Source organism: Herpailurus yagouaroundi, unplaced genomic scaffold (assembly GCF_014898765.1).
Source record: "Herpailurus yagouaroundi ecotype Mexico unplaced genomic scaffold, PumYag 530, whole genome shotgun sequence".
In the NCBI taxonomy this organism is placed as follows: domain Eukaryota; kingdom Metazoa; phylum Chordata; class Mammalia; order Carnivora; family Felidae; genus Herpailurus; species Herpailurus yagouaroundi.
This window is the reverse complement of record NW_024412747.1, coordinates 5,108,337-5,133,744: the sequence shown is the minus strand read 5'-3', so window position 1 is coordinate 5,133,744 and position 25,408 is coordinate 5,108,337. Positions and strand designations below refer to the sequence as shown.

Below are 25,408 nucleotides of genomic sequence, written 5' to 3'. Positions count from 1 at the left end.
AGGATGAAGGAGCCCCGGGCTTTAGGGACACGTGGGTTTCAAGCGAGGAGACTGGGAGAAAAGAACGAGAGAAAGGAGATCGATATCAGGGAGAGGTGCTATCATCAGGCCAGGTTTACACGCGGATTGGAAGTGACCCTGTGAGAAAGCCCGGCCGGTGGCTGGGGGGGCAGGGAGCCACACACGTGGGTTTAGAGAGCAGAGTGCAGAAAGAGAAGCACCAGGGGCTGAATAAGGATTCTTCTTGTTCTCATACTGAGAGAGATTTCAGTTTATTCCAAACAATGTGGACGGGGCCTTCTTGTATAGATCTCTTCTTTATTAACAAATGTTTGTATTTGAGTACAGCTGACACATTACATTAGTACATTCGTTTCAGGGATTACAGTTCCTAGTGACTCCACGTGTTTATACATTATGCTTTGCTCACCACGAGTGTAGGATTCTTAAGATAAAACCAAGCATGAGGGTTGAACGAAGGAAAGGGAACACATCAAAGAAACAGGGAAGCCGTCCATCAACCTGACAGGGAAGGGGCCACATGGTTCACTGCAGCGGACGTCAGCTGTAGAGAAAGCAGGTGCCAGCACGAAACATAAGGAAGACGGAGACAGAGAAAAAGGCGGTCTGGAGCTGCATATGAAATCCTCAGTACAGGATCTCTGAAAACGTAGTTGACCACAGTCGTTTACGTAAAGGAAGAGAGGAGGGCAAAGTTCACGCATCTGAAAGTGTAATTCGGCATGCCTGGGAAACAGCACAGGCTTCAGGCTTGGTTCTGGACCATCCCAACAAAGCAAGTATCACAGTAACAGGAGTCAAGCAACTTTTCTGGTTCCCCAGTGCATATAAAGGTGACATTTACTAGACTCCATGTACACCAGACTATAGTAGACTATGAAGTGTTTGGTAGCCATTATGCCTAAAAATGCGATGTGCATACTTTAATTAAAAAAATACTTCACTGCTGGGGCGCCTGGGTGGCTCAGTAGGTTAAGCGTCCGACTTCAACTCAGGTCACGATCTCGTGGTCCATGAGTTTGAGTCCCGCGTTGGGCTCTGGGCTGACAGCTCAGAGCCTAGAGCCTGCTTCAGATTCTGTGTCTCCCTCTCTCTCTGCCCCTCCCCCGTTCATGCTCTCTGTCTCAAAAATAAATAAACGTTAAAAAAAAATTTTTTTTAAATACTTCACTGCTGAAAAATGCTAACCATCACCTGGGCTTTCGGCGAAAGCCAAAAATCACCATAGATCACCATAATAAATGTAATAATGAAAAAGTCTAAAATATGGTGAGGATTATCAAAATGCAAACACAGAGCCCCACTGTGACTAAGTGCTGTTGGAAAAATGGCACCAGGAGACGTGCTGGATGCAGGGCTATCACAAACCTTGCATTTGTCTGGATCGCGGTGTCTGTGCAACGTAACAAAGCAAATCACAACAAAATGAGGGGTGGCTGCGGAAAGGGAAAGATGGCACTAAGACAATGGCTGGACAGAAGAAAAGTCAACAGAAGAAGAATGAAGAATGAAGTCCCCCTAAAATACAAATAAGGATGGGGACAGATGTGACAAAGACAACAATTTCTTCCCCTGAAACAGAAAGGAAGAGTCATAGGGTAGATCTGTTTTTAGTTTTTTGAGGAACCTCCACACTGTAAAAATTAAAAATAAATCTACCCTATGACCCAGCAATAGCACTGCTAAGAACTTACCCAAGGGATCCAGGAGTGCTGATGCATAGGGGCACTTGTACCCCAATGTTTATAGCAGCATTTTCAACAATGGCCAAATTATGGAAAGAGCCTAAATGTCTGTCAACTGATGAATGGATAAAGAAGTTGTGGTTTATATACACAATGGAATACTATGTGGCAATGAGAAGGAATGAAATATGGCCTTTTGTAGCAACATGGATGGAACTGGAGAGTGTTATGCTAAGTGAAATAAGTCATACAGAGAAAAACAGATACCATATGTTTTCACTCTAAGTGGATCCTGAGAAACTTAACAGAAGACCATGGCAAAGGGGAAGGAAAAAAAAAAAAAGGTTAGAGAGAGAGGGAGCCAAAACATAAGAGACTCTTAAGAACTGAGAACAAACTGAGGGTTGATGGAGGGGGTGGGTGGAAGGGAGGGGAGGGTGGGTGATGGGCACTGAGGAGGGCACCTGTTGGGATGAGCACTGGGTGTTGTATGGAAACCAATTTGACAATAAATTTCATATTAAATAAATACATAAAATAAAACAATTATAACTGGACTGTAATAAAAGTTATATGAGTGTGGTCCCTCCCCCCCCCCCCAAAAAACAAAGAAACATAAAGGAAGAGACAGAAAGATACGTTGAGGAAGGAAGGCATCTCCATTTTCACACAAAGCAGAAGGCAAGGTCATTTGTATTAAGAAAAGGAAGCTGTGGGGCGCCTGGGTGGCGCAGTCGGTTAAGCGTCCGACTTCAGCCAGGTCATGATCTTGCGGTCCATGAGTTCGAGCCCCGCGTCAGGCTCTGGGCTGATGGCTCAGAGCCTGGAGCCTGTTTCCGATTCTGTGTCTCCCTCTCTCTCTGCCCCTCCCCCGTTCATGCTCTGTCTCTCTCTGTCCCAAAAATAAATAAAAAACGTTGAAAAAAAAAGAAAAGGAAGCTTCTTTGGGGAACCAACGAAAAACATTCAGGGCAAGTATTTAGAACTGATGTTTAGAAAGAGTTCATTATTTGCCAGGAGATTGCAATTGTAAACCCTATCACTTATCCGTGCCTTAAAAATGATTTGCAAGATATAAGAAATGTCAGGCAGAGAGGAATGGGGTGGGGGTGGGGGATGAGGGTAGAGGTGAAGTAAGAATGGAAATCAGTGGATATTTGTTCTCAGCTGGTGAGGGGGCTCCCTCCCAGTCTCTCCACTTGGCTTGTGTGGAATTTCCCTACTAAAAAACTCTTTTAAAATGTAAAGACTGCATTTAATTCCTCTATGTTCTTATTTTTTTTTTATGTTTGTTTATTTTTGAGAGAGAGAGTGACAGAGCATGAGTGGGGGAGGGGCAGAGACAGAGAGGGAGACACAGAGTCCAAAACAGGCTCCAGGCTCCAAGCTGTCAGCACAGAGCCCAACATGGGCCTCAGACTCAGGAACTGTGAGATCGTGACCTGAGCCGAAGTCAGACGCTCAACTGACTGAGCCACCCAGGCACCCCTCACTGTTCTTATTTCTGAAAACAAACACAGACATCGCTTGGTGAATAAGGATAGAGAAGGCACCCATTTCTCTTGACTTCCCAGTAACATAAGCCTTTTCCATCCTTACTCTGTGGGAACAGAAGACTGATAACTCAGGAGGAATGCCAGGGATCTCTGTCTCTTCATTTAATTCAGATTTTGCAAAACAGAACACAGGAAGTCAATACATCAGGCACAGGACAACAGACAGTCAAAAACACAACTATTAAAATGAAACAAATCTCCCAGCATAGCCAAAATATTTGAATTTCAAAAATTATGAAAAATCTCTTTTACTTACATAAGAAAAACAATCCCAGAACTTCGGAAGAAACTGAGGAAATTTATGAAGAATCAATATAATAATCCATTCTATAAAATATTTTATGGATGCTTGATTATTGATGAAACCAGCACGGAAAATCTTGTCAATAATTCTATTCAGGAAATTCTGAGAAAAATAAAGTTCATAAATTAAATGGTTATGTTATGGTGATTAACTGTTTTATTTTATTGAGATATAATTGATACATAACACTCAAGTTTAAAGTGTACACCATGTTGATTTGATACACTCATGAGCTGCAATATGATTGCCACCATGGCATGACCAAGGCGGGAACAATTAAGATATAGTCTTGTAGCAACTTCCAAAATGGCTATTGGGGCACCTGGGTGGCTCAGTCAGTTAAGCGTCTGACTTTGGCTCAGATCATGATCTCACAGCTCGTGAGTTCAAGCCCTGCATCAGGCTCTGTGCTGACAGCTCAGAGCCCGGGGCCTGCTTCAGATTCTGCGTCTCTCCCTGTCTCTGCCCCTCCCCAGCTCAAGCTCTCTCTCTCTCTCTCTCCTTCAAAAATAAATAAACATTAAAAAAAATTTAAAAAGAAAAAGGCTATTAATTTGAACTTAAATAGTCACCATTAAAAAAAATAACTTCAAGGGTTTTTTTTTTTGTTTTTGTTTTTAAATTAAGCTCTACATCCAATGTGGGGGCTTGAACTCACAACCCTGAGATCAAGAGTTGCATGCTTGGGGCGCCTGGGTGGCTCAGTCAGTTAAGCGTCTGACTTCGGCTCAGGCCATCTCATAGTTCGTGGGTTCAAGCCCCACGTCAGGCTTCTGTTGACAGCTCAGAGCCTGGAGCCTGCTTTGGATTCTGTGTCCCTCTCTCTCTGCCCCTCCACAGCTTGTGCTTTCTTTCTCTCAAAAATGAATGACTAAACATTTAAAAGGAGTCGCATGTTGGGGCACCTGGATGGCTCAGTCAGTTGAACATCTGACTCTTGATCTCGGCTCAGGTCAGGATCTCACAGGAACAGAAGTCTGAGCCTGTTTAAAATACTGTACATATTACAGCTCAACACTAAAATGCATTTAAAAAGAAATACTAGAAATGTTTGACTAGGTTAATTGAGAATATTTTTTTTGTCTTGGCACGGAAGGGCCCCGAGGACGAGGGGAGTGTTGGGGAGGGGTGGGGGGCACGACAGAGCAGGTAGGCTTGTCAGGAAGAACTTCAGCATGTCTGTTAGGGAGCAGCCAGTGCTGAGAATTTTAAATTCTTGTACCTTGTGGTTGCACTTAACTTTCACACCCATCGTGCAAGGCAGGCCACGCGTATTCCCTTGTTGCCCAGCGGGGAACTGGAGTTCAGGGAGGCAGGTGTGAGTTTGAGCCCCACGTTGGGCTCTGTGGTGATGTCACAGAGCCTGCTTGGGATTCTGTCTCTTCTTCTCTCTGACCCTCCCCTGCGTCTGCATGCATGTTCTCTCTCAAAATGAATAAATAAACTTCAAAAAATAAAAATAAAAATAAAAAGAGCTGCATGCTTTACCGATTGGAACCCTGAAATAGCTTAAAATTTTAAGTAATTATCAGATCTACAACTCTCTCAACAGCAAACCTAGAAACTGTTTACTGAATCATAATGATAAGGTACTTTCCTGGGTACTTTATAATTTGCTTGGACATAAAGTCTATGAGGAAGGTTATTGCTCTGTATTTTCATAGGGAAAAGAAAAGATTCAGAAAAGTTAAATATTTTTTCAAAACCTGGCAGGCGGCAGAATTCAGATTCAAACCAGCATCCATCAAGATGTCATGGGCTTAAAACTTGGAACAGGAAGGACTGATGCCAGAGTCCGCAGGAGGCAAATGAGACCCAGGAGAAGTAGGTCCGGGGCTCCTTTCTCCCTTTGGACTACACATCACCTGCCCTTATAGCCTCCCCAGTTCTTCTGGCCAAGACCTTAAGCTCCCACATCATCCTCCCTTGCCCCAGCCTTCTTTTCAAAATTGTACTTCCATCTGGGTAAGGGAACATATCTAAGTAGCAGGTAAAAATATGTACACATACATACTTCTGTAACATATAAACACATTTCTGATGTATATTTCTTTATTTTAAAGAAGAATCTATCTTCAAAACATTTCTAATTGGCAGAAGAGGAGCAGACAAGCTCATTTGTGGGCCCTGAGACAGCTCTGTAAAATCCGGCTTGGAGTTGGGTAGAGCCGGCTGTGAAATTCCACCCCCATCATTCAGCCGCCGCGTTATCATGCAGGCAGGTCACCCGCCTCCCTGAACTCCAGTTCCCCGCTGGGCAACAGGGGGAATACGCGTGGCCTGCCTTGCACGATGGGTGTGAAAATTAAGTGCAACCACAAGGTACAAGAATTTAAAATTCTCAGCACTGGCTGCTCCCTAACAGACATGCTGAAGTTCTTCCTGACAAGCCCACTTGCTCTGTCATGCCCCCTACCTCTCCCCAATATTCCCCTCGTCCTCGGGGCCCTTCCGTGCCAAGACAAAAAAAATATTCTGTCAACCTAGTCAAACATTTCTAGTGTTTCTTTTTAAATGCATTTTAGTGTTTAACTATAATACGTACAGTATTTTAAAAATCAAATAACATGAAGAGGCCTATGATGAAAATCAGCAGCCCCCACACATCTGCTAAGATTCCTCCCCAGAAAGGACACTTTTAGCCATTTCCTCTTACATTTATCCAAACAATTTACTTGGACATACTTCTGTACTTATAGTTACTTAAGTGTTTATCTCTCACAGATAGAAGGCTTCATAAGTTGTATTAAAAAGGAGTTTGCTATGTTTTTAAAACTCTCCGAAACATTTAAAACTTTAGGAGGGAAGACGGGGTGTCTGGGTGGCTCAGTGGGTTAAGCATCCAACTTCGGCTCAGGTCATGAGCTCGCGGTCCGTGGGTTGGAGCCCCATTATCGGGCTCTGTGTTGACAGCTCAGAGCCTGGAACCTGCTTCGGATTCTGTGTCTCCCTCTCTCTCGGCCCCTCCCCTGCTTGCATTCTGTCTCTCTCTCACTCACTCAAAAATAAATAAACATAAAAAAAAAAAAAAAAAAAAAAGACCTTAGGAGGGAAGAACAGGAAACTCTGAGATCAGAGGAAAACTTTTTGCATTCAAAAATGCTTTTTAAAATTGTGTGAGATATACCTAACTTTCCAATAATGATCTATTTTCTTAACAGGAATCCTAAGCAAAGATGATCGGAGAAATCAGACAGATTCCATTCACTCTTCCTCAGGGAAGAGAAAAGTAACTTGGACAAAGACTGTTGTAATAGATTAAGATCTTGGCCTTGGCTTAGCTGGTTTATATGATCACAGAATTCATGAAATTAAGGGGGGGGGGGGGAATCAGCCATGGGAAATGACTATCTCATCCAAAACAACAGCACTCCAAAGTAACTTAGCTGTGGGAAATGAGAAGTGAACGGACCTATATTTTCTAATCAAATGGCAAACCAGACATTAAACAGTTACGATGTTATTTACATTAGGTAAGAAAAAAAGAAGAAAAAATATTAAGTAGTGCCACGTAAACTAGTATGCCTAATTGCCTTAGGATTCTTTCCACTAAACAAAAACAGAAACAAAAACAAAATAACAAATGAATAACTTCAATTTTAAGAACTGAAGAATAAATTTTAAGATTACTTTCTCAGTATTAAAACAGCACATGACAGTTTTTACTATTTTTTGTTCCGTATCAAAACATCATGCTTAAAGGTACCGATGGAATACAAATTATACCTGATCAAACCTGGGGAAAATCACCAGTAGCGCCTGCCATATTCGGTTCTTCACTCTGTGCTGTTGAGAATTCACATAGTATCGGGTTCTGGACTTGGACACCAACTCATCCTGGGGTGGGGAGAGGACAAGGATCACATTACCCACGGAATTTGTGATCAGTGAGAACAAAACCAACGGCAACTTCAAATTGAAAAGGTGTCAACAGTGCAGAGGCGCTCATGACCCCTCCCCGAAGGCAGAAAGGAAGGTAAGTAAAGACGCTTTCTTATGAACACTTGATTTCCCTTCAACACCATGAAGTTAGTTGCTTTTGTTAATTTCTCTGCTTTTCAAGTTAGAAAAGGGATCATAAAACTGTAGGTGGCACAAAAAGTATTTGGAAATATCTGTCTGTGCCTTTGTGGCCACTTTAATGTGGAGATACGGGGTCACGGGGGCGAGGAGAGATGGAGACGGTTGACACGTTTTACGATGCACCAATATACGCGCTTCTCAGCTGCTGCCTCCGTGTCCTGTGGAAGTTTGCGGTAATGGTATCTGCAGTTTGATGTGAACACCATTAAGGGAGACACCAGAGAATGGCAGCAGGGGGACTCTTCCATTTCTTGCTTGTGATGGTCCGTGCTGTCTAAATTCAGCCAACTGCCAGGCTGACTTTTGTTCTGTAACTACTAGTGCTTAGCTGCTGAGTTATGATTGCAATAAAGAGCGTGCTAACATTTTCATGGGGCACCTGGGTGGCTCAGTCGGTTAAGCGTCCGACTTCAGCTCAGGTCATAATCTCACAGTTTGTGGGTTCGAGCCCCGTGTAGGGCTCTGTGCTGACGGCTCAGAGCCCCCTCTCTCTCTGCCCCTTTCCTGCTTACACTCTGTCTCTCTCAAGAATAAACATTAAAAAATTTTTTTAAAAAGTGTGATAACATTTTCAAATGTCCTAGCAATGAAAAAGTAGGTCATCCGCTATCTCCAAACCCAGTCATCGAATGTAGACAATCCTCATCTACTTGATAAATTCGGTGATCTTTCTTCACTGATCCCATCCTATGCATGTCAATATGTATACAATTTCATGACAATAGCTAAGTTAACGTAGAGTTTAATGCCTCCTGACGACAGTTAAGATCTCACGACGGTTCAGATCTCACAGCCTCCTCTCTTGCCATGATTTCTTTGGGGACATTTTCTTCTGAAAGAGGTGATTCAGGTTTCACGTCCTACTCAGCCTGGATGCAGCTAAGCATGGAACCATCACTAGGGCGATCACACAGCACGCTGGAGCATCACTGGCCCAGTACACTTGCCACCGGGGCCTCACTGGAGTCACCGTCCTCACTTGGAAATGCTGACATTCACTCTTCGGCTCAAAATTCCCTGTCCTTTCACTTGTTCCACTCAATGAACTCTTTTATTCAGAAACATTTTTCTTTTCTCTGCCAGTCCGTCAATCTCTCTAGTTTCTTGCGCCTCCTGACCCACCCTGGGCCCAAGAACAATCTCTACGCTATCTTCAAGAGCACATTCAATTTCTTTCACTATACCCTCAAACCCATTTGCAAATTCCCTACTTTTGAAACAACCCAGTGGTCTTATGTAATCTGATCCTACTTTCAAGTTGCCAGGCACTGCTGAAGAAAAGAAAAATCATCTGCTCCAACCGACTTCATCGAAAGCATGTATTCTGGGCCCTGACCACCACTAGACCGGTGGTCTCCAAGTCTATAGAGTTTCAGGATCACCTTGAGGGCTCCTTCAAACAGACTGCTGGCCCACCCCCAGAGCTTCTGATTCAGCAGAAGGCGGATGGGGCCCTGGAATCTGCATTTCTAACATGTTCCCTGGTGATTAAAGCTGCCAGTCCAGAGAACACACTTTCAGAATGATTCCACTCATAAATGGAATTGAAAAAAACCAAACCAAACCAAACAAACAGCAGAATGGGAACTCCAAATACAGAGAACTGATGGCTCCCAGAGGGAACGGGGGGTGGGGGGCTCGGTGAAACGGGTGAAGGGGAGAGGGAAATACAGGCTTCCAGTTATAGCATGAGTAGGTTGTGGGAATAAGAAGCAGAGCATAAGAATAGCCAATGACATGGTAAGAGTGATGGAGGAGGACAGGTCGCAGCTACACTTGCGGTGAACACAGCATAACGTAGAAACCTATCCAATCGCTAAGTTGTACACCTGACGCTAATCTAACATCGTGCCAACTACACCCAATTAAGAAAGAATTACTGTGTTCGACCATCATTTTGCTTTTCTCAAGTCTCACCCCATTCTTATTTCCACAGAAACAAGTTAAAATCTTTCCCACTTTGCCAAAGCCTTTAACACGGTTCAGTTTTACTCTGACCATGTGATCTTTCCCACTTCAACAATCCTCCTCCAACTTCCTCACTCAACTTTCTGTCTCCAGCCTTCATCTTCTCGTATCCGAGGAAGAAAGGTCCTTGGGTTTCCTTCAGAGATTCATCAAATCAGTTTTTTAAAAGTACAATTCTTGCGTTTTGTGCGTGTCCACTACCCCTTCACTCTACTGCAAACCGGCCCTACCCAGTGGGCTTCTGAAATCTCAGAAATGCCTCCCAGCTTCTCTCCTCGGCGCCTGACCTGCTCTCAGCTATGGTGGATGCCACTGGTAACTGCCCCTAGACACAGCTTGTGGTGGAAAAGAAGAGGCTCTGAGTTTGAACTCGTGCTCTGAGATTAAAGGTTATAATCATGGACAAATTCATAGAGGTTTCTATGCCAAATTTTCTACAGATAAGGTTTTTCTTTTTTTAATGTTTATTTTTGAGAGAGAGAGAGACAAAGCATGAGGGGGAGGGGTATCGAGAGAGGGGGACAGAGGATCTGAAGCGGGCTTGACAGCAGTGAGCACGATGCAGGGCTTAAACTCACCGACCATGAGATCATGACCTGAGCTGAAGTCAATATTTAACCAACTGACCCACCCAGATGCCCCCTGTAGACAAGAGTTTTAAATGAGATCAGTCAAGAACACTAGCAACACCAGGCCAGCACCATCTAATTCTGCTTCTATTCTCCTTCTCAGACCTCTTTTTCATGATCTTTCTCTGGTTCTTTTTCCTATCAACATACTTCAAATGTCAGTGTTTTCTAAATTCCCATTTTTAGCCTCCTCCTAGACGTTCTTGTCTTCAAAGTTTCAGCTATCACCAGGTAGGATGGCTTCCATTTCTTTCCTAAATATCATACTCCTGTCTGTTACTGGGTAATTTCACATGGAGGCCCCAACGCATCTCAAATGTAATATACCCAACACTAAGTTATATTCTCAGATTTTCTCATTCACCTGACCGAAATTGGGATAAGGGACTGAAACACATCAATATGTTTAAGTTAAAAAAAATAATAATAAAAAACAAAACAAAACAAAAAACATCACTGATCACCATTAGAAGAAACTAGAACACACTAGGAAGCTAATTTAATTCATTATTTTGAAAACTGGTAAGTAACAGGAAAAAAGCAAGCATTTATCCTGCCTTTCCTATAGGAAACATACCTCAGGGTATCTAAATACTTCATATTTGGGTACACAGGAACTTCAGCCAATAAATGAAAAAGGAATAAAATAATTAGAGTATCACCATTTTGGGGCGCCTGGGTGGCTCAGCCGGTTAAGTGGCCGACTTCGGCTCAGGTCACGATCTCGCGGTCCGTGAGTTCGAGCCCCGCGTCGGGCTCTGTGCTGACAGCTCAGAGCCTGGAGCCTGTTTCAGATTCTGTGTCTCCCTCTCTCTGACCCTCCCCCGTTCATGAGCTGTCTCTTCCTGTCTCAAAAATAAATAAACGTTAAAAAACAAAAAATTTAGAGTGTCACCATTTTGAAAGAATTAATGGAATGAGACAATTCATCAATGACTAACATCCCAAAAGAAGAGACAGCCAAATACTCTAAGCTTCCTGATGGATGTACACTCTTGCTCCACCTCTACCCCCAAAAGGAAAATCAAACCTAAATCTGATCAAGGCTCTAGATCTCAATACCATCTTGTATGAAGGGGTCAGAAAAACATTGTAAATGGCACCCCAGAAATTCAAACAGCAAAATCCAGTTTGTGGAAGTCTCTACAATGAAACAATCCGCTTTCTGCAAAAAATACATTCAAGTTTAAAAAGAATGAGGAGGGGTATCTGTAGATTAAAGGACATTAGAGACATCTCAACCAACCAAAGGAATGGACCTTATCTGGGGTCATGTTTCAAACAAACTGACAAAAATGTAAAGCAATCAGGTAGATTTAAACACTGACTGGATTATTTGATAATACTAAGGAATTATGAATTCAGGTGTAAAAATGGTATTGTGGGTGTGGCTAAAAAAAAGAATTCTCATCTTTTTGAGATACATACTGAAATATTTAGAAGTAAAACTCATGTCTGGGATTGGCTTCAAAATGATGTGTGCTGGGGGGAATGTCAGACCCAACAAGACTGTCCATCGCTGATAACTGGGCCAGGAACGGATCGCTTTGGAAGCTACTTTGACAAAATGTTTGCAAGTTCCCAGTAAAAGGTAAGCAGAGAGCTACCCACACAGGCCTCAGTAAAGCCTAAAGAACTAGAACAAGAGCGAGCGGGCTGCAAAGGCCAGGTGCTCAGTAGCCGCTTGCCCACGGGGTGGCCAGGCCGCCGTGAGCCTGGAGCCAGGCAGCGGGGGCCCGACGCACTCACGGCGCCTCTTTCCAAAGCAGGTCTTCCGTGGCGCCAGGCGGCCCTTGAAGATCTGCCCAGGCGGCCACCACATCCTCTTGCTCCGGTTCACTCTATCCGTCCATGCACTCGAAACTATGTGCGTGTCTACACACGTGCGTGTCACCTACGATGACACGTTAGACACACGGTTGTCTAAGCAGTGACATGGTGGTGTGGAATTCCACCCTCTGTGGCTCCAGCACTTTAACCACGACCGTGTATTAATTCTAACCGAGATCTTTGCTACAGCTTCAACCTTCACCTCGGTTTTCAAACGCCAACCGTGTTTCTGCGTCTTCCCTCTAGAAATGATCCTGCCTCCTGGCCCAGAACACAAGTGCGTCAGGCGTTCCCTCCTCTCACACAGACTCAGCGCCACCCCCCTGCTCTGTTCCCCAGCTTGGAGGACGCGGTGTCCCTCCGGACTACAGCTACCCAGCCCACCCCGGTCTGAGTACGATCCTTTTTCACTTTCTCTAGGATTATTCTTTCATTTTTTATTTTCAAATTACCTTTTTCATGTATTATTTGCTCTGCTCAGTTTTCTTCATCTTCGAAAAACTCCTGGGCCTGAGCAAGTGTCTAACATAAGTTTTTTGTCTTTGCTTTTCCAGCTCTTAAATAAAGCTAATCCTTCTGTTGGACGTTAGGGCCAATCTAGACTATTCAAGGATTTTTTTAAAAATATAGTTCGCGTGTCATAAAAATCACCATTTTAAAGTGTCCAATTCAGTGGGTTTGTGTGTATTCACAAAGCTGTGCAACCATCACCACTGTTTATTCCAGAACATTCTCATCACTCTGAAGAGAAGTGCTGTGCCCATTAGCATTTGCTTCCCGATCTCTCACCCTGACCCTGCAGCCACTAATCTATTCTGTCCCTACAGTTTTCCCTATCCTGGACACTTCATATAAATGGAATCGCACAGTATGTGGCCCTTTATGATGGGCTTCTTTTCACCTAGGACAACGACTTCAAGGTTCACCAACGTGGCTACTTTCAGTCTGTTTGTTCTAAGAGCCAGCCTGGTGGATGCGAAGCGGCTACTCGAGGATTTCGCCTGTGTGACCACCCTGGCCTCTCCACTACTGTCATCCGCCCCCCACCCCGATCATTTCCTTCACCATACAAACAAGCCCCTGACCCACGCCCTCCTCCAGACACCATCCCGTTACCCCCTCTCATCAGAGCGAACTCAAGAGTGCCTCTGCTCATCTCCACTGGCTCCACAACCATTTTCTTCTCAGCCCTTCCATCGAGGCTTATTCTCACCATCCCAGTCAAAGGTCTTTGTAGAGGTGGCCAACGACAGCCTTCTTGCCGAATCCCACGGACGACGGGCATCCTCGTGTCCCTCCACACCTCCAGCCAGCCAGCACTTCCCTCATGTGGCCTGGGGACACCAGCCTCTCCCGGCATCCTCCAGTCTCACTGACAATGCACCCAGAGTTCCGTCCAATGTCACCTGTCAGAGAGGCCCTCTCTGAACCTCCAAATAGCTGTCCCTTGTCCGTATTCTGCTTTTCTTTGAAACACTCTTATATCTCATATCACGCATCAGTGTTCACTATGATACATCTGTGTGTTCTATCTGATGGAGTATCCTGCAACTCTAAAGTCTACTCATCCTTCAGGAAACCAGTAAAACACTATTTCCTCAGAGACATGCCCACCGACTCCAACAGTGCAAAGAAGGGAATTTTTACATTAAAAAAACCCCACTTCCTAGATTGTACCTGACGCTGATCTGCTATCTGCAGAACATAAATGCATGATGAATACTGTTATTTCAGTACAAGTGGCTTAAGTGGGTGCTATGGCCATCAGTTATAACCCAGCTTGGCCCAGAGGTGACAAAGCAGACCGGGACTCCATCTATCTCAGCCTCAAATTCAGAAAAGAGCATTAGATTTAACTTTACTCCTTTTATCTTCCTCCTAGATTTATAAATGATTTTGCAAACAAACAAAAAAAAATCAGTTCTTCAAATCACGCCACTTCCTAAATTTTTTACCTTTTTATTCCATTTCTTATATAAAGCAATGTATGGATATATGACTCTAAACATAACCGCTTTTGACTGGTACTAGGAAATACACTGAGCAAAGTTTAGACAGTACAGGGAAAATATTCTTCTTCTCTAAAACCAAACAATTGGACAATTGCTAATGTTTAACTAAAAACGTGTTTTTTTCTTGATAAAAAATATTCAGAATACTACCATGTTGACATAGTTAGCTATCAAGAACAAAGATTTAAAGTATAAAATAAGGCATATTTACTTTATCTAATAGCTTGATTGCAAGATCTTCCACAAACAACTTATGAGACATATTTGAGCCATCTAATAAACACAGGAATTTGACAGCACAAATTCTCACATAATGGTCTTCTCTTTTAGTACTAAAAAAACGTAAAATGACAAACTATGTTAATACATTTTCAAAACAGAAAAATAGGTCACGTATTCGTTTCAAAATATCAAAACCTTCCAAAGATTTCTAAAATTAAGGAGCTCCGTACTTGATGACTATGCTTTTTCGTAGTTTAGGATAATGCAAGATGACAAATGGATATATCAAAAAGAGAGCCTGTACTGAAGGTCCGAATGAGCACAAATTCACCCAGACTTCTGGTAAAACAGTGCACACACCACCCATCCTGGGTCAGTAAGATCTCTGTGGACAGAACAGATCACAGCTCATGAAATGGTTCCTTAAAGACGACCACAGACACCTGTTTGCTGGGGGGCGTGAATGCACATCAAACACCCGATCACTCATCTTTACTGTGCACACAGTGTATGCAAGTTCTCCGAGTGCTGGGCAAACTCGGGAGCAGTGCACGCTCTGAGCAACCTGTATGTTCAGTAAGCACATGTGGGAAGATAGTTAGTTAAGTGACATTGTCAATACATGTTTCCAAAGCTCATTAGAGCTGTTATAACGTCAGCAAATGTCACTTTAACAACAAAACATTCGTCTAGTAGAGACCAAAGTATTTTGAAACCATCAAATAAAAAATTTCACTTTTATTGCTACTTTCAACCAGCCAAGAAAACAAAAAATCAGTTAAACAATTAACAATGAAAAATGTATTAAATATAAGAGTGACAAGTGATTTAAAAAACAGCTATAACTTTTGGAATAATTAACACTGTGATACCTACATGCAATTATCATTTGTGCATTTTTTATGAACATCTAAACACACATTTTTGAAAATTATGTGAAAAAAAATTTTTTAAAAGGCTACTTGACAAGCTCTAAAAAAATTAATTCAGAGGTTAGATAAGAACAGTCTTACCCCAGAAATCAAAACTTTAGGGCCTATTCCAGAAGTAATTTTATTTTTATGTGTACTATGTTGACGTGTTAAATGGTAAGTTGTGACCAAAACTAAGAGAATACTATGTGTATGTTGATGACCACCCCTCCACCTAAAAAAGAAAAGGGATTGGGGTTTTGAGATCCCCATAGTGACTTTCTTATTTATACTGGATTTTGCAGTAAAATGTGTTTTTCTCCAAGAAAATTCTCATTTATTCCCGTCAAGAATGTGATATTGGGGCATGTGGGTGGTTCAGTCAGTTAAGCATCCGACTACGGCTCAGGTCATGATCTCATGGTTCGTGGGTTCAAGCCCTGCATCGGGCTCTGTGCTGGCAACTCAGAGCCTGGAGCCTGCTTCAGATTCTGTGTCTCCTTCTGTTTGTCCCACCCCCGCTCATGCTCTGATTCTCTCAAAAATAAACATTAAAAAAATAAATAAATAAATATAAAAGAATGTGATAACATTGTAAAAAGATGTCTTCCGATGTCATTTGCTATAATTTCTTCTCACTTTTTCTTCATCTTCAAAACATTTTTTGAGCTTATCAAATTTTAGTAAAAAGTTTTACCTCTAGAGAAAATATATTAGCCAGGGAATGTAATTTCTAACATGCTTTTGAAGGCTCTTTCACTATCTTATAGATATCACTGGGAAACACTTATTAAATGTAACAAACACAGGATCTCTCATCTGATGTTAAATTTTGAATATTCCATTTATATCAAGATATGGAAAATCCACCATACTTACTTTTCTATAACAGTGTTGGCTGCACAATCATGGCCAAGATTTTCTATGTAGGTCTGCACATCCTGAATAAGTCTTCCCATAAAAAATATTTGACAAAGAACAGGTTTTAGACAGGAAAATATTAAAACCCCAAATTTAAAGTTAACTAATACTTTATATCTGTCTAACTGAAAGCCTCAAAGTAGGGGCACCTGGGTGGCTCCGTCAGTTGAGCATCTAACTCTTGACTTTAGCTCAGGTCATGATCTCACGGTTCATGAGTTCGAGTCCCACATCAGGCTCCATGTTAACAGTGTGGAGCCTGCTTGAGATTCTCTCTCTCTCTCTCTCTCTCTCTCTGCCCCTCCCCCACTCTCTCACTCTCTGAAAATAAACTTAAAAAATAAATAAAATAAAAATTTGAAAGCCCTCAAAATAAAGACATAATCCTACTCAAGTAGGTACTTAATAGAAATGAAGACAGGCTGAAAATGGTATCTTTTACCTTTGATCACGCCTAAACACAGTTCCAAATATACAGGCCTCAAGGACAAGTTCGCTGTAATTTTTAGCAGTTGATAAAGACACTTGGGACACATTTGAAGCAGAAACTATCCAAGATTTGCAGCAATAACTTATCAGTGTATTGAAGACTCCAGTTTTTATAGCAGACATTTCAATTATCTTGTACATAATCTGGAATGAAATACAATGGTCATTTTATTCTTTGATCCATTTAGGTTAAAAAAAAAAAAGTGTTGCTAAAACAACTTGTTTGATGGCTTCCAATGACAGTTTCAACCTAACCATAGAGGATAAAAAGTTAAAAATTCTTTATCGTTAAAAGTTTTCCAAGATGATTGATAATCACAGAATGCTTATTTTTCATTCCTCGGTAATAAAACTAAATGCAATTTCACGGATAGTGATATTCTCTCTAGACTCTCCAAAAGAAAAAACTGCCCAAAGTAATAGAATGGAAGGGAGAAAAATCTCTCACCCTTTATATTTTCAGTTTCCTTTGCATTGTCACCGCCTCCCTCCCTTCTCTGAGGCAGCAAATACCCTGGTCTCTAGGTGTGTGCTGTGGGACAGGCAAGGACAGAGAAGCAGTGCAGGGACAGCAGCATCATAAAAGGACTTCATTTTCCATTTCCCCCTCTGGATAACAAGGTCCACACGAGTTCCTAGACATGACGTCCTTCCGCCACGATACGTCCCCTACCGTGTATCAGTGGTTGGAAACGCCAATGCCTTCAGGAACCAGGAAGACCTTTTGATTACGGTTATATTCAGAGAATTGTTCCTTTATACAAGAAAAGCAACAGCATAAATGTGGTGACAGAGGGCACCTGCCGTCTGCCGTTGGTCTCCAGGATGGTCAAGGACTGGTTGTGCAGAAACGCAAGGGGCGTGCCCTATCTGGACGGGCAGCTCCTAGGAGTGGCCAGGTCATCCGATTCTCCAGCATTCCATGAGAAGGGAAACACAGACGTTCATGCAAATTGCCTAATTCTTAAAAGTTGGCAACTAATTAAAAAACCTTCTTAAGCATTATATGAATCTAAGTTTCTGTGGCACGTGTGGTTCACAGGCTACCCTTTCGCACATCTCTTCCATTTAACAGGTTCTGTTCTTACTCATGACACTGAAGAAGGTTCAAAATGCATACTGACTGAATGAATACATAACAGCAAATCTAATACGTAATCACAAAAAGAACTCTCTTCTTCCTCACGTGCTACAGGTCACACAAATTAAAAAAACAAAAAGTTACCTCCTTTTAACCTAAAGTAGTCAAATTCATAGAAACAGAAAGTAGAACGGTGGTTGCCGGGGGAGGGACAGAAGGGGAGCTGTTTAATGAGTACAGAGTTGCAGTTCAAGTTCAAAAAGTTCTGGAGACCTGTTACAACATGACCATACTTAACTCTACTGAACTCGAAAAATGCAAGATGGTACATTTTACATTATGCATTTTTACCCCAATGTAAAAAAAAGTTACCTCTTTTATTTTGAAGTATGCCTGGCCCTTGATTTTTGCAGCAGTGGTAAGAACTTTGGTATCAAAAACAAATTGAACGAAAGCTTTTAAATTAGACCAGAATATCAGCTGAGTGTTGCTTAAAGCAGATATAATTTTCCAAGCCATGTCAAAGGACTCCACACAGAGTGATTCAGAGGAGGTCAAAAGCTGGTAGGAAAAAAAAAAAAAAAAAGAAAGAAAGAAAAAAAAGAAATACATAATTATCTCTTAATTTCAGAAACTGATCTCTGTTCTGTAGTTATTCTTCACTTCAGGTCTCACTTTCTCTCACCTTGGGAACCAAAATTTTCATGCAGTGGAACACAGGCAGGACCTGATCCGAAGGCAGGACCGTGAGGGCTTCGAGAGCGGCCTGCAGGGTCCTTACTGGCATTTGGACGGCAGGTAGGATGGGTTCCAGAATTTCACCCTCTGAGGTTGGTATCAGGGTGTGATATTTCTTCAGCAAGAAAGAGAGGCAGACCCACTGATCATGGATATATTGTGCAACTATTTTCCCCCATCCTTGGGAAGACGACGATTCTTCGCAAAGACTGAAACAAAAGATCAAGTCACTGCCCCAGGCCTCCGCCAGTCTGTGCCGGCTTCTTCTGCATGTAGTGCACTATCCTCACGGGGCGGGGAGAAATTCAACAGTCATTATTAAATAGCCCGTCTACCGAAAAGCAAGGGAACCACATAAACCTCAGTTTTCTAACTCTGAAGGTAGGTGTTTTCATTCACTTTAAGGGGATTCGCCGAGAACCGCGTGCAGTCGGGTCAGGGGGTTTCCGGTAACAGAGACGAGTAACGCGAGAACACGGGCTCATCCTGAACGCAGCCTCATCGCCAAAGTCCCATCCCCGATAAACAAGGTTGGGCCATCGCTCATTATCTCAACGACTAAAAACAAAACTGAAACTGTGAACGTGAGCACAAAGACGCCCTTCGTGTAGAAGCTGTCCTCCAGGGTACACACACCTACCTGCTCTCCTCCTCTGCGTGGGGCTTCTGCAGCGTGTGATTGAGCGGGAGAGCGGAGAGGAACCTCTCCGTGGGCCCAGCCTCCAGAGAGCCGAGCTGCAGTTCCGGCGTCCGGTCGGTGGCCTCACACACCGTGGCCAAGGCAGCCATGCTAATGACCCTCTGGACCTGCGTGCCCAGCGTGGGCTCCTGAGGGGGAAACGGAACAATCTTATTTCACGTGGGCCACTCCCACCCAGGCAGGACCCGAGAGCCCAGCCTACGGACCCCTCACACCCTCCCGCCCCCCTCCCGGCGACCGCCCATCAGTGAGACCAAGAGGGAACCCGACACCGCACGTCAGGTTCATTCGCTTCGCCACTTCCGTACAGATGGGCGGTGGACAAATGTAAGGTGGCAATAAAAATTCAGCAGTTCCGACTAAGAAGACAACTGGATCGCTTCGATTTGGGGGGTGGGTCCCTGGAAGCAGTCCCATGACGGATGAGCCGCACACAGACCTCGCGAGTATACGTGAAGCAGCACTTCTCCATCTTTTTCCTACCCACGTACGCATTCGGACACATTTTTACGGGGGAGTCTCGCTTTCACTGTCTGGCCGGAGTGTGTGAAGGGAAACAAGGCTCCAGGCGTACATGCAAATAATTCCTCCGCTCAGCTGTTAGCTGCCTCGGGAGAGGGGACACAGCACCGCGACCAGGAGCTACTCATGAACCACCGGGAAGAGGTCTGAATCCCGGCTCTGAACTCGATACCGGTTTGCCTGTGGACACGGCGCACCTTAGCTTTCTCACCTGTAAAATGGGGACAATAATAGAATCCACCCTTCAGTGTTACTGTGACGGTTAAACAGATGGGAGGATTTCACGGGTAGCGCTTGATGCTCTACGGGCAGGAGCGCAAAGGAAGGAAACCAACACAGCCTGGCGTTGCACTGAGATGGGAAACCCATTACCACCACCACCACCGAAGCCAGGAGTACAGGCCAGAACCCAACATACGGAAAACAGCTGCATCGAGAGTCTGAAAGAGGGCTCCCCAATACTACCAGCCCGAGAGGACCTCTCTGCTACTCATTCCGTCCCTCCCCCACCAACCCCCCATAAAATAAATCCACTATCTCTACGGATAAATTGTGCGTAGCGACACTGTCACCACAAGAAGTAAAATTCAGTGTTACTTGTAGTCAGTATGGTCCCTGTTAACATAATTCAGTGAATTACTAAAACAAGCCATAAGAATCACTGTGATAGGGTTCATGATTTTGGTCTACATTCAAAGCTCACAAAGTCCTCTCACGGCGCAAATGCATTAATACATACTGGACAGGATGCTGAAGTACTAATCAGGCTTCCTTATCATTTTCTTTCGGGACAGTTCCTAAAAACAACTTTAAAAACTACATTATTAAAGCAATCATGTACATTCTCTGTTTTAATTAGCAGCCTGGACGTTCCGTGTGCCAGACGCTGTTCAAAAGTCGTAGCATGTATGAGCTCACTTTAACTCTCATGATCAACCCTCATTTTGCAGTTCAAAAGTCGTAGCATGTATGAGCTCACTTTAACTCTCATGATCAACCCTCATTTTGCAGTGGTGGTAAATGAGGCACAGAGACGTTAAGTAACTTCCTCAAGGTCACACAGCTAACAAGGTTAAACACAGGATCCACACCTAGGAAGTCTAACCCCAAAGCCTGTGCTCATAACCACTACGCCTTTTTATGCCATGTTGTTTTGGTTTTTTTTTTTTTTATGAAATTGATTGTCAAATTGGTTCCCATACAACACTCAGTGCTCATCCCAACAGGTGCCCTCAAACCCATCATCCACCCACCCCTCCCTCCCATCTCCCATAAACCCTCAGTTTGTTCTCAGTTTTTAGGAGTCTCTTATGTTTTGGCTCCCTCCCTCTCTAACCATTTTTTTTTTTCTTCCCCTCCCCCATGGTCTTCTGTTAAGTTTCTCAGGATCCACATAGGAGTGAAACCATTGGTATCTGTCTTTCTCTGTATGGCTTATTTCACTTAGCATAACACTCTCCAGTTCCATCCATGTTGCTACAAAGGGCCATATTTCATTCTTTCTCATTGCCACGTAGTACTCCATTGTGTATATAAACCACAATTTCGGTATCCATTCATCCGTTGATGGACATTTAGGCTCTTTCCATCATTTGGCTATTGTTGAAAATGCTGCTATAAACATTGGGGTACATGTGCCCCTATGCATCAGCACTTCCATATCCCTTGGGTAAATTCCTAGCAAGTGCTACTGCTGGGTCATAGGGTAGGTCTATTTTTAATTTTTTGAGGAATCTCCACACTGTTTTCCAGAGCGGCTGTACCAGTTTGCATTCCCACCAACAGTGCAAGAGGGTTCCCGTTTCTCCACATCCTCTCCAGCATCTATAGTCTCCTGTTTTGTTCATTTTAGCCACTCTGACAGGCGTGAGGGGATATCTGAGTGTGGTTTTGATTTGTATTTCCCTGATGAGGAGCGACGTTGAGCATCTTTTCATGTGCCTGTTGGCCATCTGGATGTCTTCTTTAGAGAAGTGTCTATTCATGTTTTCTGCCCATTTCTTGACTGGATTATTTGTTTCTCGGGTGTGGAGTTTGGTGAGCTCTTTATAGATTTTGGATACTAGCCCTTTGTCCGATATGTCATTTGCAAATATCTTTTCCCATTCCGTTGGTTGCCTTTCAGTTTTGTTGATTGTTTCCTTTGCTGTGCAGAAGCTTTTTATCTTCATGAGGACCCAACAGTTCATTTTTGCTTTTAATTCCCTTGCCTTTGGGGATGTGTCAAGTAAGAAATTGCTGCGGCTGAGGTCAGAGAGGTCTTTTCCTGCTTTCTCCTCTAAGGTTTTGATGGTTTCCTGTCTCACATTCAGGTCCTTTATCCATTTTGAGTTTATTTTTGTGAATGGTGTGAGAAAGTAGTCTAGTTTCATCGTTCTGCATGTTGCTGTCCAGTTCTCCCAGCCCATTTGTTAAAGAGACTGTCTTTTTTCCACTAGATATTCTTTCCTGCTTTGTCAAAGATTAGTTGGCCATACGTTTGTGGGTCTAGTTCTGGGGTTTCTATTCTATTCCATTGGTCTATGTGTCTGTTTTTGTGCCAATACCATGCTGTCTTGATGGTTACAGCTTTGTAGTAGAGGCTAAGGTCTGGGATTATGATGCTTCCTGCTTTGGTCTTCTTCTTCAAAATTACTTTGGCTATTCGGGGCCTTTTGTGGTTCCATATGAATTTTAGGATTGCTTGCTCTAGCTTCGAGAAGAATGCTGGTGGAATTTTGATTGGGATTGCACTGAAAATGTAGATAGCTTTGGGTAGTATTGACATTTTAACAATATTTATTCTTCCAATCCATGAGCATGGAATGTTTTTCCATTTCTTTATATCTTCTTCAATTTCCCTCATAAGCTTTCTATAGTTTTCACCATACAGATCTTTTACATCTTTGGTCAGGTTTATTCCTAGGTATTTTAGGATTCTTGGTGCAATTGTGAATGGGATCAGTTTCTTTGTCTTTCTATTGCTTCATTGTTAGTGTATAAGAATGCAACTGATTTCTGTACGTTGATTTTGTATCCTGCGACTTTGCTGAATTCATGTATCAGGCCTAGCAGACTTTTGGTGGAGTCTGTCGGGTTTTCCATGTATAATATCATGTCATCTGCAAAAAGTGAAAGCTTAACTTCACCTTTGCCAATTTTGATGCCTTTGATTTCCTTTTGTTGTCTGATTGCTGATGCTAGAACCTTCAACACTATGTTAAACAACAGCGGTGAGAGTGGACATCCCTGTCGTGTTCCTGATCTCAGGGAGCAAGCTCTCAGTTTTTCCCCGTTGAGGATGATATTAGCTGTGGGCTTTTCATAATGCCTACTTATGATGTTTAAGTATGTTCCTTCTATCCCGACTTTCTCGAGCGTTTTTATTAAGAAAGGATGCTGAATTTTGTCAAATGCTTTTTCTGCATCGATTGACAGGATCATATGGTTCTTATCTTTTCTTTTATTAATGTGATGTATCACATTGATCGATTTGTGAATGTTGAACCAGCCCTGCAGCCCAGGAATGAATCCCACTTGATCATGGTGAATGATTCTTTTTATACGCTTTTGAATTCGATTTGCTGGTATCTTATTGAGAATTTTTGCATCCATATTCATCAGGGATATTGGCCAGGGATATTCTCTTTTTTTACTGGGTCTCTGGTTTAGGAATCAAAGTAATGCTGGCTTCATAGAATAAGTCTGGAAGTTTTCCTTCCCTTTCTATTTTTTGGAATAGCTTGAGAAGGATAGGTATTATCTCTGCTTTAAATGTCTGGTAGAATTCCCCTGGGAAGCCATCTGGTCCTGGACTGATAAGAATATGGTAATTGCAGGGGACTTTAATACTCCACTTACAACATTGGATAGATCATCTAGACACAGGATCAATAAAGAAACAAGGGCCCTGAATGATACACTGGATCAGATGGACTTGATATATTCAGAACTCTGCATCCCAAAGCAACAGAATATACTTTCTTCTCGAGTGCACATGGAACCTTCTCCAAGATAGATCACATACTGGGTCACAAAACAGCCCTTCATAAGTATACAAGAATTGAGATCATACCATGCATACTTTCAGACCACAATGCGATGAAGCTTGAAATCAACCACAAGAAAAAGTCTGAAAAACCTCCAAAAGCATGGAGGTTAAAGAACACCCTACTAAAGAATGAATGGGTCAACCAGGCAATTAGAGAAGAAATTAAAAAATATATGGAAACAAATGAAAATGAAAATACAACAATCCAAATGCTTTGGGATGCAGCAAAGGCAGTCCTGAGAGGAAGATACATTGCAATCCAGGCCTATCTCAAGATATAAGAAAAATCCCAAATACAAAATCTAACAGCACACCTAAAGGAAACAGAAGCACGACAGCAAAAACACCCCAAACCCAGCAGAAGCAGAGAAATAATAATGATCAGAGCAGAAATAAACAATATAGAATCTAAAAAACTGTAGAGCAGATCAATGAAACCAAGAGTTGGTTTTTTGAAAAAATAAACAAAATTGATAAGCCTCTAGCCAGGCTTCTCAAAAAGAAAAGGGAGATGACCCAAATAGATAAAATCATGAATGAAAATGGGATTATTACAACCAATCCCTCAGAAATACAAGCAATTATCAGGGAATACTATGAAAAATTATATGCCAACAAACTGGACAACCTGGAAGAAATGGACAAATTCCTAAACACCCACACACTTCCAAAACTCAAACAGGAACAAATAGAAAAGCTTGAACAGACCCATAACCAGCGAAGAAATTGAATCAGTTTTATGCCATGTTTAAGAAAAGCTTATAGCTACTAAAATCTAGAGGAAAATACACATACACATAAGTTATTCCAAAAACAAGAAAGACAAATACTACAATGGAGGCATAAAGAATAGGTAAATAAATGAGTCACTGACCCAAGTTGGGCCCTATAAGGACCGAGCAGATTACTGACAAGCATTGTCAGTGTTAGGAGCGGACGGAAAGCCTAGATGGGGAAGGATGTGGCATGTGCTTGTCGTCCGTGAAGCTCTACGAGGTGGCCTAGCGTCACTACAGCAAAATGGTACTGGTTGGGGGAGGAGTAGAGGGGAAACAGTGTAAGACCAGGGCAGACAATGAGGTCGAGAGGCAAGGATGGGGGATGCTGGATGTGTTGGTACACATTATATGTCATATATCAGATATCATGTATGTTATATGTCACAAACCATATATTGTATACATTTAGACACATTAACGTGTCCCTTACTGGTTGGTATGGAGGCAAAGACTCAGTGCAAATCCACAATCTGTATCTAAATGGTCTTAAGACTGAAGTCACCACGCCTTTGTTATACACCTAATATTAGGATAGGAGTCCCAGTCTTCATCAAACATTATGAACAAAGGATACTATGTTAAAGTTAAATGTCAGCAGACACTTTTCATGTCAGAATATTGTATGATAATCAAATACGTATTCTACGTACGCCTCATTCAACCGAATTATACACCTTGAATCAAGGATTACCTGTCCATGGTCCATCTCTTGAAGATGCCGAATGGATGCATTTTTCAAAGGAGAAATAACTCTCCAAATGGGGTTGCCTCGTTTCCACCCAACCTTCAAATGGAGATTTATAAGCTCAGTTAATACCATCAGGTATAAATGGCAACGATCCAGATCGGAAACCTAAGACAGACAACAAAACACGTTAACACGCAGGGCTCGTGGTTTTCATCAACCTGTGAGAGTTCAGACAGAAA

At 42.6% G+C, this 25,408-nt stretch overlaps 1 protein-coding gene across 1 annotated transcript in view; it reads right to left on the bottom strand.

Moving 5' to 3' along the window:
• TARBP1 (tRNA guanosine 2 -O-methyltransferase TARBP1) overlaps positions 1 to 25,408 on the bottom strand; it is a 96,268-nt gene that overhangs the window by 24,043 nt on the left and 46,817 nt on the right. Inside the window, exons 15-23 of the mRNA XM_040464911.1 lie at positions 25,173 to 25,334; positions 19,091 to 19,278; positions 18,398 to 18,659; positions 18,085 to 18,273; positions 16,585 to 16,775; positions 16,101 to 16,172; positions 14,300 to 14,420; positions 7,293 to 7,403; positions 3,519 to 3,668 (exon numbers count right to left, since the gene is read on the bottom strand). Of these exons, the coding sequence (XP_040320845.1) occupies positions 3,519 to 3,668; positions 7,293 to 7,403; positions 14,300 to 14,420; positions 16,101 to 16,172; positions 16,585 to 16,775; positions 18,085 to 18,273; positions 18,398 to 18,659; positions 19,091 to 19,278; positions 25,173 to 25,334 (1,446 nt within the window). The remainder of the gene's footprint in view (positions 1 to 3,518; positions 3,669 to 7,292; positions 7,404 to 14,299; positions 14,421 to 16,100; positions 16,173 to 16,584; positions 16,776 to 18,084; positions 18,274 to 18,397; positions 18,660 to 19,090; positions 19,279 to 25,172; positions 25,335 to 25,408) is intronic.